The sequence below is a fragment of the Corvus kubaryi genome, unplaced genomic scaffold (assembly GCF_017639235.1).
Source record: "Corvus kubaryi isolate FWS band 111438036 unplaced genomic scaffold, C.kubaryi_AGA036_p1.0 65066, whole genome shotgun sequence".
Lineage (NCBI taxonomy): Eukaryota > Metazoa > Chordata > Aves > Passeriformes > Corvidae > Corvus > Corvus kubaryi.
In genome coordinates, this window is record NW_024581737.1 from 81,827 (window position 1) to 92,472 (window position 10,646).

Genomic DNA, 10,646 nt, shown 5'->3' on the forward strand with positions numbered 1-10,646 from the left:
GAGCTGGGACTTCCAGTGCAGGGCGAGGGCAGTGGGGATGGAGAAGGAGCTGTGGCCCAGCACTTGCTGCCCAGAAGCCCCAAAAAGCAGCAGGAAGGTCAGAGAGGTGCCTGTTGCTCAAACCAGCCCTGGGACAGCTTTGTGGGCCTCGCAGGAGCATCCTGGGGAGATGTACACCCAGTTCAGGCCATGCTGTTTGAGCAGGCAGCTGAATCACCTTGACCCCATGCTGGCCAGGAGGCCTTTGGTGTCCCAGCTCCAGCAGAACTGCATCTCCAGCTCACAGATGTGATTCTGGTAACACCTTGTGTCATGTCCTGGAGTCACACCAGTGCAAGGAGCACACGATCCGCTTCTGTCCTTTGATTCTGATTTTCCCAGCCCTCCTGGGATGGTCCCACAGTCCTTCTTCCCTGCCTCTGGTCCTGTGTGTCCAGCTGGGCTATGGCATTGCTCACAGCATGCAGTTTCTGGTCATGCACAAGGATTCTCATGGCACAGCCCCACAGCAAGCAGGGGAGTCCACAGACACCTCACAGGCTGGGTGTGTGGATGTGGAGCAGCCAGCAGTGATGGATAAGGCATAAAATCCCGGAGAGAGCCAGGCAGTGACAGTCCCAGCCCCTTTTATAGCTTCTGCTCTGTGGCCCAACAGGACACACACTTCACAGCTTTATTTATTATAAAAGATCTTTAGGAAGATGAACTCTACCCCAAACCACCCCTTGGCTTTATTTCTGCCCACAGGGACTGTGTCTAACAGCGTGATGGCACTGCCAGGGCAGCAGGGCTGGTTCCAGGTTTTCTGGACAAGAGGACATTCCCAAACCTGGAGGTGAACCCCCTATCCCCACACAGAGCGACAGCTGGGAAACTGCAAACCCCAAACTCCATTTCTAGGCAGCTGGATGCCAAACAACCCAGTGTTTATTGCAGTGCTCCTCATTTGCCTCGAGTTTATAGATGTACATTCAAAAATAAAAGCTCTGTGTATCTCAGCTGGACACAGACAGGCTTGAACAATGAATAGGCCAATCCGTCGACGATGGAGTCACCTCCCAGTCCCAAGCGTGGGAGCAAACAGTCCAGCTACCAGCTCAGGATCTCTGTGCATCGAGTTGGAGCCTCAGGCATGAGAAACTCCAGCTCTGCTTTCAAGTATATTTGGTGTGCACACACGTGGTTTCTCTGGCATCACATCTCACCACGAGGAAAAGACCTGCTGGCCCCAGAGAGCCACATCCCTCGGGTCTGCCCCAGCTTCAGGGGAAGATGACAGGTTTGGGCAGCTGCTGGAGCGATGTGCCAGCTTGTTTTGGCTCAATGAGCAGGGAGAAGACTCTGGGGAGCTCAGGCAGCTCGTATTTACATGGTACCATTGGGAAAATACCAGCAGGGACCTCATGAAGTCACCCCAGCTGCACACAGGGGCCAACAGGCAGGGGGGGTCTGGTGGAGCCAAGGGGTTCCTGATGTTCAGCAGCTGCTGCTCATGGTGCTCCTGTGCTGTCCCAGTTCCCAGCTTGCAAACCCTCCAGCTGAGACAGCTCTTGGCCAGAAGCCTGCACCTCAGGCAGCTGCACATCCCAAACAGACCCCCCCCAAACCAAACCCACCACCCACAGAAGCACACAGTGGTTTAAACAGGAAAGAAAAATGAAAAAAAGAAACAAAAAAAGATGATTGTGGTATGTAAGTCCCACTGCCCTGGGCCAACCATGCCAGCTTTTACGCTCCCCCCATCCCAAAAAACAGGGCAAGCCCCACATCGACACAGGCCCCATCCCTGGCCCTGCAGCACCCAGGGAAGGCACAGGTTCCAAAGCACCAACTCCAGAACCCCTCCAGGTCCTGCATACGGGAGGGGTCTGGCTGCCACTGCTGAATTAGGTTATTTGTTGGTTATGTAGCTTTAAGTTCATGTACTTTTGCTCACAGAGGCCCACAGGAGAGGGGAGAGACAAACCAAAGGTGTGAGCAAGGAGCACAGGGTGGCAAAGCCCAGCCAAGCCCTGGCTACTTCCTCTGCCTGTAGGGTTATGTGTCCAGGTGGGGAATTTTACTCCTGCAACCAGCAAGTCCTTGGGCCAGGAGGGCAGTGGGATCCTGGACAGCGTGGGGACACACAGCAGCAGGGGCCAATGGCCTCTGTGGTGTCAGCAGTGATGCACCCGGATCATCCCTGGGGCTTTGCCTGGCGTGGGCCAGCACCAGCTCCCACTCGGGACAGCCGGGCTGTGGCTGCCCTGCGGCAGTGCCACAGGAAGGGAGGGGATACCAGCCAGCTGCTGGCTTTCCCATCAGCTGGGATATCTCTCTGAGGCCGGGTGGAGAACCAGCAGCAGCAGCAGCTGCTTTCTCGTGCCAGACAGGTTGCTGAAGTTCAAGACTGGACTGGTGCGGGCTCGGCAAAGCAGGGATGAGACAAACAAGAGAGGAAGAGGCTGTGGGCACAGCTATGCCAAAAGCATCCCTCCTGGAGCTGCCCCTTGGTCCAAACCCTCCCTTTTTGGTGGCCAGCTGAAGCTTCCCAGCAGCGCTGGCTGCTCCCAGAGCTCAGCAGCGCCGGCACTGTCCCCTGGCAGAGGTGGCTGGTACAGCTGCGTGTGCTGTGAGCCCTTTGCACCAGCCAGGCACTGAACACCTCTCTGCAGCAGCCCAGAACCAGGGGAGTGGGGCTGGCAGCATGCTCTGTCCCCAGACATCCAGCACTGGGACTGTGGTGGAGCTGCAGAACAAACTGACGCTGTGATACAGCTCGTGGGCACCTCTCATGGGCTCCTGTGCTGGTTTCGACCAGGGCAGAGTTAATTTTGTTCACAGTGGCTTGTATGGGGCTATATTTTCTGTGAAGAAAATTAACTCTACCCTGGCTGAAACCAGCACAGCTCCCCAGCCTTTAACAGAACATCCCTCCAACATCTTCCCCTGCAGAGTGTGAGAACTGCAAACAGCATCCATGGATGTGCTTGTGACAATCCTCCACCACCACAACCCCAGTGCAGGGAGCCTGGACAGCATCTGCCTGCTCTCCCTGCCCTCCCAGCCACCCCTCTCCCCAGATCCAGGCACTGCCAGGCAGAAAGACCTCCCGAGGCAGCCCCCTGGGATGAAACCCTGCAAGGACTAAACAAACCCCACGCATGATCCCTGACCATAACGCAGAGGGGAGGATGGAGAGCTGGTCTGTGCCACGCAGTGCACCAGGCAAGGGCAGTGACACGCTGAGGGTGACCTTGTCCATCAGAAGCACCAGGCTGGGCTCATGGGGGGTGCAGATGCAGCACAGAGACCCAGGAGCCAGTGGGAAATGCTCCCCACCCAGGCTGTCAGGTCCACAGGCACAATCCTGCTCTTGGTCCCTTGTGGCACGGCTGGGCTGGGGTCTTTTTTTCAAGTCCAGGTGACTGTGGCACTTCAGCTCACCCTCCTCTTCCTCTCTGCAGCAGGGACAGCGTCTGTCTGCCTGTCCATCAGTGGTTCTGGCTTTCAGCAGGACTCCACAGGAACACAGGCAGGTGGCTGCAGCCCCAGGTGGCCGTAGTGGCCAGTGTTTAGGTGGCGTGGCCAGGCAGGAGGCGTTTGCTGTCCAGAATGGCCTTCCAGTCGTCGGCCCAGGAGTGCAGCCGGCGGCTGGGGGGCTTCAGCTGCAGGTGTTTGTTGTGGCAGGCAGTGAAGAGCACGTGCTCCCAAGTGGGGTTCTGCTCGGCCCCTGCAAAGGAAGGAGAGAGGTCAGTGCTCTGGACAACTCTACGAAACACTGAAGATGATTCTACTCCAACATGAAGAGCCCGAAGTTACAAAACTGCAACAGCATGGAAAGACCAACACCCATCCCTGGCTGCCTCCAGTCACTCCTGCACCCCTCACCTCTTACCTGTTATATCAGGTCTGTCATCTATAAGCAGGTCAGCAGAAACCACTGTCTTATCTCGTGTCAAAACAATCTGCTCAAGAAACTCAGGGCCAAAGTGCTTCTCCACCCAGGCATACTGGAAGGCAAGAGATGGCTGGTGAGCTCAGGGAAGGCTGATGGATGGGGCAGGGGGTGCTTGGTGGAGTGGAAGCAGCCCTGGCCCCCACAAAGGGAAGATATCTCTCTTAATAAGTTCATTAGTGGGATGGATTTGGATGCTGCTGGAGCAAAAGTTCTTTTAAACCCAAGCAGCTTTTGATGTCATGATGAAAGACTAAGACCAAGAGCCTCAATTCATGCAAATGGATGGAAGAGGGAAATTTTACAGCCAGAGGCATGGAGGAATCAGACACCTTTCACTGGGCAGTGTGGATAGGAGGGGGAGCTGAGATTTGGGCCTGCTCACCTTTTCGTAAGGGCAGTACCGGTACTTCTTGATGGGGCTAGTGCAGATGAACACGTCAGTGCTGCCACGAGGAGAAAGACGGGCAGAGTGTCATTCTGGGCCAGAGCAGGCAGCAGCCCAAAGCCAACCTCCCACCACACACAGATCAAACAGATTTAAGACATTAATCCCCCATCTCACAGAATCCCACAGCACAATTGTGTTCCCCTTTTCACAACCTCTGCTGGGAGCAGAGAGCTGAAAGGAAGGGGCTGCACATGGCTGATGTTCTAGGTGACTGCTCCAGGAGTCAAAGCCCTTTCTCCCCTCCCTTGCCTGATGGCCTGAATGGCCATGGGGAACCAGTGTCCACACCCACACACCATGGGCAGGTTCCTACTCACTCTGCCAAATTTGCCATTTGCTTCACAGCTTCCACAGCCCCAGGGAGAGGGTCCAGCTCGATGAAGAAGTTCTTGGATTCCCAGATGCTGATGGCTTTCTCCTGTGAGGGGAAAGAGACCAGTTACTGCACTTCTTGCTATTCTTCCTGCATGTGCATCCTCCTCACCCTTTGCTAGGACAGAGGACGGGACACGGAGAACAGCGGGAGCACCAGCTCCAGTCCCCTCTTGCTCACCCCCTTTGCCTCTGTGGGTGCATCTGCTCCCCACATGCCAACTTGCACCCATCCCAAACAATTCAGATTGGAAATGCTCTGGAACAGGCTTGGTTTGCCCCTGCAGCCCCAGACACAAAGGGAGCAGCACGTTCCTGTAAGGCCAAACACCAGAGATTATCCAGATCCAAACCAAACCCATCCAGAGGGACGGATCCATGGTGTGGTAGCCCTGCTGTACCATGATGCTGTTCAGGCACAGATGCTGTCTGGCCTATTTGTCTCCATGAGATCACTTAAAATAGCAGCCAGGCTACTCTCCCAGGAGAAAGTACATTACAGGATGAACCACATGTCAGGATGAATGCAGAGGCTCTCCCTCAGGGAAGCCTGGACAAGGTCTAGCAGGCAAATAGAGCATCTCCAGGCAAGGATTTGAAGCACAACATCTAGGACAGCAGCCTGGGTGCACTGTTATGGCACAGGGAGAACAGAGAGGAGACCAGAGAGCAAAACCTTGGGGTGAGGGCAGAGTCCAGGGGCTGCCTGCAATGGGTTCAGCACAGCTCTAAGGAACAGCAGCCCCTGCACTGCCTCAAACACGTTAACAGCTTGTCAGGTGCCAAGGAAAGCAATTATTTTGCACAAACACTGTGTCCTCAGGGAGGAGAGCCGGGAAGAAACAGAAGCAACCCAGCCCCAGTGCTGTGATGCAGCTGAGGAGCTGCAGATGCAGCCAGGAAGAGTTTTGAAGGAAGCTCAGCCCTGAAGGATTGATTTTCATTTTTGAGCATCTCTGTTTCTAAATTTGAGATAAGGGGAATAAGAACAAAAGGGACTTTAGGCCCATCCCAGCCTTCTTGTATTGTATATATAAATACGTATGTGTGTGAGAACAGCTTATAGCAATAAATAGGCTGGTTGGACACAGCAGCAGCTGGCCGCTCCCTGCTGCCCGATGAGCAGGAATCTAATGGGCAACCAACACATTTTGCCTTTACACCTCTACTGGGGGAAAACAACAGCAGTTGGCAACAGTGAGCAACTGGGCCTTTACTGGGAACTCCAGAGCCCAGGGCAGCAGCACCGCAGGGAAAACACAGGTCCACGTGGGGAGTCACACCCTGCTTCATGCAGGATGTTGTCTGCACACCTCACCTGCCCTCAGGGAGGTGAATGCATCACCCATTACAAATTTGGGCACTGAGCTTTTAACATGACATGCCAGAATCAAACCCTGTATTTCTCAAAAAAATCACAGTTAACATGAGACCAGACACTCAATTTAAAAGGAGAGAATGTTGCATTCTTCCCTTCTGCCCGAGCAGCAGAAGACATCAGTGGTTCAGAGGAGGGAAGAAAAGCCTTCTTCACACCTGTCCAAAACTGAACGCACTAGTTTGGCTCAGAGCAGAAATGCCTCCAGGCTCCATGGCAAGAACAACCAGCCAAAAAGCATGCCAGGGAGCCATGCAAACATTCAAACTCCAGTTGCTCTGCCTCAGACTGGGGAGCAGCGATGTTCTATTTATAAGATATTGTCTGTAGTTGCACAAGAGACACCTGAGAAATGCAGGGTGATGCAGCAGAGCACTTCAAACTGCACTGAAGTGTTTTCTTACAGCAGCACTTCCGCAGCTATCCCACTTCCAATTATGTCAAAAAGCATTTTGCAATCAGACTTGAGAAGGGAAGAACTAAGCTTACCTTGAGGAAAGACCCACTCCACTTCCAGAGCCAGAATAATTCCCTGTGACACCACGACCAGCATGCTGCCCAGCAGATGGAAAAGTCCCCTGGGCTGGGAATCCCAACATGTGCCAGGACAGACCCTCAATCCCCATAAGGAATTTCCCTGCCTGTCCAGGGCTCCCCATCCTTCCAGGTCTGTGTGCTTGGTGCATTCCTGAGCTTTCTCCCATTCAGAGCTGGAACCTGGAGCTCGTTGGACACTTTGGCTCCTATTTTCTGGTCCCTGCAGCAGGTCAGTGGTGCTCTCTGATCAGAGACTGGAATGGCCCATGTGTCTGTAGCCATAGAGCAGCTCCTACTCACTTCAGCCCTGCTTTGAAACCACAGGGAAAACCAGGGCTGCCGTGAGGTCGGTCTGTGCAAGTTTTGCTACTTGTTCAGCCCAAGGTTTTGGTGGTTTTACATGATCACAGCAGACACAAGATGAGCTCACTTCATTTAACACATCCAAAGTAGTCACAGTCAAGAAAGAAAAAAACTGTTATCACATGTCACCCCTGCCAAACTTTGAACAGCTGCTTTACTGCACGAATGACATCCTGCACTTCCCTTTCACTGCTCCCAGCCAGAAAGGACACTTTATTCCTTCAGCTCATCAACCTTTTTAGGACTTTGCCCATGGGAGAGCCCTGGACCTTATTCCCATTCCTTTCCCTGTAACCATCATACTCCTAACAACAGGAACACTTTTGTTTACCATAACACGTTTCAACCAGTGCAACTGCAATCCATGGATGAGACCACAGATATCCACTGGGATGGGAAACTTGTAGAGGCAGAAACCAACTCTCTGCAGCAGTCAGCCTGTTGCTGAATGATAAATTACAATGTAGAGAGAGCTTCTGCTTTTAAGCTTTAATTACAAATTGAATATAATTATTCTGGCATGGGAGGGCTTGGGTTGTTTTAATTTTAAGTAAGCCCTCGAATGAAGCGTCAATTGCATGGCTGGCTCTGAACTTCTCTGCTGCATCCCACCCCTCACATTGCTCTTGAGGAGCTAAATAATCCATTTAGGAATGCTACCAATCCACATGGCCAAATCAGAGCTAGAAAACCCGAGCTATACAATCTGGGGTATTTTAAGACAGATGTTCTGAAATACCCCCTTTCCTTGCACCTGTCTCTATCAAGACATGCAGGGAAAAAGCCCACTAGACCATCTGATCAGCCTGGTCTAGTGGAAGATGTCCCTCCCATGGCAGGGGGTTGGAACGAGGCGGTCTTTAAGATCCCTTCCATCCCAAACCATTCTGGGATTCCACGAAAGACACAGATGTGCACGAAAAAAGATTTCTGGGGAAAAAAAGGCACTGCTAGAAGCCTTCCTGTGTTCCTGTGTTTTGCCGGGAGCTCTGTGGTGGCCTCCACAGCCCTCCCAAGCACTGCACCCACAACCTGGGGGTCAGAGGGTCCCTCAGGGCCAAGCTCTGGCCACAAGTAACCCACACGCGGAGCCGGGGGAAGCACAACTCACACTCAGCTCGGGTTCCAGGCGCCCGTACTGCTCCGACACCCAGAAGCCCCTCCGGTCCTCCAGGGCAATGTAGGGCTTGTCGGGGTACCTGGCCCTGAATTTCTTGAGGAAGCCTCCCTCGAAGTCGGCCAGCACCCCGTCCATGTCCACCAGCACCCGCAGAGCCCTGCGGGACCCCGCCGTGGGGCCGAGCCCCCTGCCCAGCCCGGCCAAGGGGCCGCAGCGCCGGGGCCGCAGGTGCAGGAAGCAGCTCAGCAAAATCATGGTGGAGGGGGCTCGGGGCAGGGAATGGGGGCTCGGGGAAGGGGCTTTGGGGCAGGGGTTGAGGAGAGGCTTGAGAAAGGGAGTGGGGAGCTTGAGGAAGCAGATGGGAGTTAGAGGAAAGGAATAGGGGGCTTGAAGAAGGGGATGGGGGGCTCAGAGAAAGGGGCTCAGGGAAGGGGATGGGGGCTTGAGGCAGGGGATGGGAGGCTTGAGGCAGGGGATAGGGGGCTCAGAGCAGGGGATGGGGGGCTCTCCAAGCAAAGGGGGGGGGCCGCTATTTCAAGCCCGCACCAAGCCAGCGGGCAGCCCTGTCAAGAGCATCCCTTTGCAGCAGGAGCAAGGAGCGGCGGAGGGGTGCAAGGGGGAGCAGAGGGGATATCGGGGGGCGCGGGGGGAATGCAAAGGCCCGTCCTGGCCCCCAGCGCGTCCTCTCCCTCCCCGCCCCATCCCTCCCTGGCAGCGAGCGTGGAGCGGCGGCGGCGGCGGGAGGGGAGCGGCGGCAGCGGGGCCGGTGCCCGGTGCCCGGCGCCCGGCGCGGAGCTCGCCCCGACCCGGCAGTGCAAAGCCCAGTTCCTCTTCCCAGTGCTTGCCGAGCCCGGAGCGCCGGCACCGCCTTAAAGCGGCACAAGCGCCCTGCGACAGCGCGGTGGCTCCGCGCCGCCCGGCCGCCTTAAGGCTGCCCCAGCCCCGCCGCTCTTCCCCTGCGTCCCTCCCTGCCTCAGTTTCCTTCGCCCTCAGTCTTCGGGATGCCCAGTCCCCCTCCCACTCCCTCCCCATGCCCGTCCCTGCCTGCAGGGGTGGTGGGTACATTTGGAGGCACACGTAAGGTGGTGGGTTTTTTGCATAGAATGCAGCCGTTTCTGCTAGTTCTTGCTCCGTGTGACAACTCTGTCCCCACGCGTGACAGGAACCCTTAAAAGCCAACCTCAGGACCCCAAAGAAGCACCCACTGCACCACGAAGGGCTCGATGTTCTGACCAGAGAGACCAAAGATCTGTTCAAAAAACACTTTGGGAGTTAAGACTGATGAAGAAGAGGGAGTTCTCCGAGTGGTATTGACAGGATTAGGCAACCACTGAGCTGGGAAATAAAAGATTTCCCTCGACAGCAATAACACGGTTCCAAAATACTTAATTTTTCAAGTCCAGAATGTTTCCCAGTGGAATGCAGTGTCCTTGTGTCCTAGAAAGGGCAAATTCACTGCTGGGATCCGGTGACCTGGGGAAGGTCACGGAGGGAAGGAAGGAAGAACTGGCGGGACACGATGGTGATCTCAGCTGAGGCTGGGAGAGGAATGTGTGAAGTTCAGGTCTGTGTTGTGCTTTCACTTGTACCGAAGGCGTTTTGCTTCCTGCAAGGAATGGGATTTCAACACAGCTGGATGTTCCTGACTAAGCAGGGAGGGAATACATGCAAATTTATGGCTCTCCAGGGCAGTGGTCAGGGCACCGAGCCTGACAAGAGTTCAAGGAGCATTGGGATAACGCTCGCAGGCACACGGTGGGATTTCGGAGCTGTCCTGTGCAGGGCCAGGAGTTGGACTGGATGATCCCTGTGGGTCCCTTTCAGCTCTGGATATTTTACGATTCTGTGATCTCCACTCAGGCTTCCATCATCTTCATGGATACTGAACGACAGACACATTCCCTGCTTGCAACAGCTTAGGGACACGTTGCTTCAGCTCCCCACGGATGGAAAATAGACATCCATGTATTAACCTGAGGCATTCAAACCCTATTCCCTGATACCAAGGCGAATATTGCACGCAATCAGACGACAAGCACCACATTCGGTCTCCGTCAGAGGGGACAAAAGGGATTAAACCTCTGCTGGTGCAGTGCAGCCATTCGGGTGGGCTTCATTCCCCGCCCCGCGGGCAGCGGGAGGGACCGGCCACCCGTGTCGGGGAGGGCCCGCTGTCACGGATGGCGCGGTGCGGCTGGGGTCTCCATGTCGCAGGGGTCCCTTATCACGTGGGCCCCGTGTCGCGGGGGCCCCGGTGTCGCGGAACACCTCATGTCGCGGAGTGGTGACGCGCCATGACGTCACAACTGCCCCCCCCAGCGCTGCTGAGTCACGGCCCCTCCCGCGCGCCTGACGCGGGGCCGGCGGTTGCCATAGCGACCGCGCTTCTCGCGAGAGGCGGCGGAAGTGGCGCGCGGCGGCGGGCGTCGCGCGGACCCCGCGGTGGCCCCTCATTGGCGGACGGCGGGCGGCGGCTCCCGGCGCGCGC

At 55.6% G+C, this 10,646-nt stretch overlaps 1 protein-coding gene across 1 annotated transcript; it reads right to left on the minus strand.

The window, feature by feature from the left end:
• Nucleotides 1–905: 905 nt before the first annotated feature.
• On the minus strand, nucleotides 906–8,920 carry LOC121672970 (5'(3')-deoxyribonucleotidase, mitochondrial-like). Its single transcript, XM_042045940.1, has 5 exons — nucleotides 8,150–8,920; nucleotides 4,706–4,806; nucleotides 4,323–4,383; nucleotides 3,878–3,992; nucleotides 906–3,712 (listed from the first exon to the last, which is right to left on the minus strand). The coding sequence occupies exons 1-5, from the start codon at nucleotides 8,411–8,413 to the stop codon at nucleotides 3,555–3,557; spliced, it is 699 nt and encodes a 232-aa protein (XP_041901874.1). The 5' UTR covers nucleotides 8,414–8,920; the 3' UTR covers nucleotides 906–3,554.
• Between the last annotated feature and the right edge of the window lie 1,726 nt (nucleotides 8,921–10,646).

Excerpts from the sequence above, each read along its gene's own strand:
- LOC121672970 (XM_042045940.1), bottom strand. The coding sequence starts at position 8,413 with ATGATTTTGCTGAGCTGCTTCCTGCACCTGCGGCCCCGGCGCTGCGGC. Across the intron at positions 4,384-4,705 it reads CAAATGGCAAATTTGGCAGA|CACTGACGTGTTCATCTGCA; the intron begins GTGAGTAGGAAC and ends TCCTCGTGGCAG. Across the intron at positions 3,993-4,322 it reads GGTACTGCCCTTACGAAAAG|TATGCCTGGGTGGAGAAGCA; the intron begins GTGAGCAGGCCC and ends CTTGCCTTCCAG.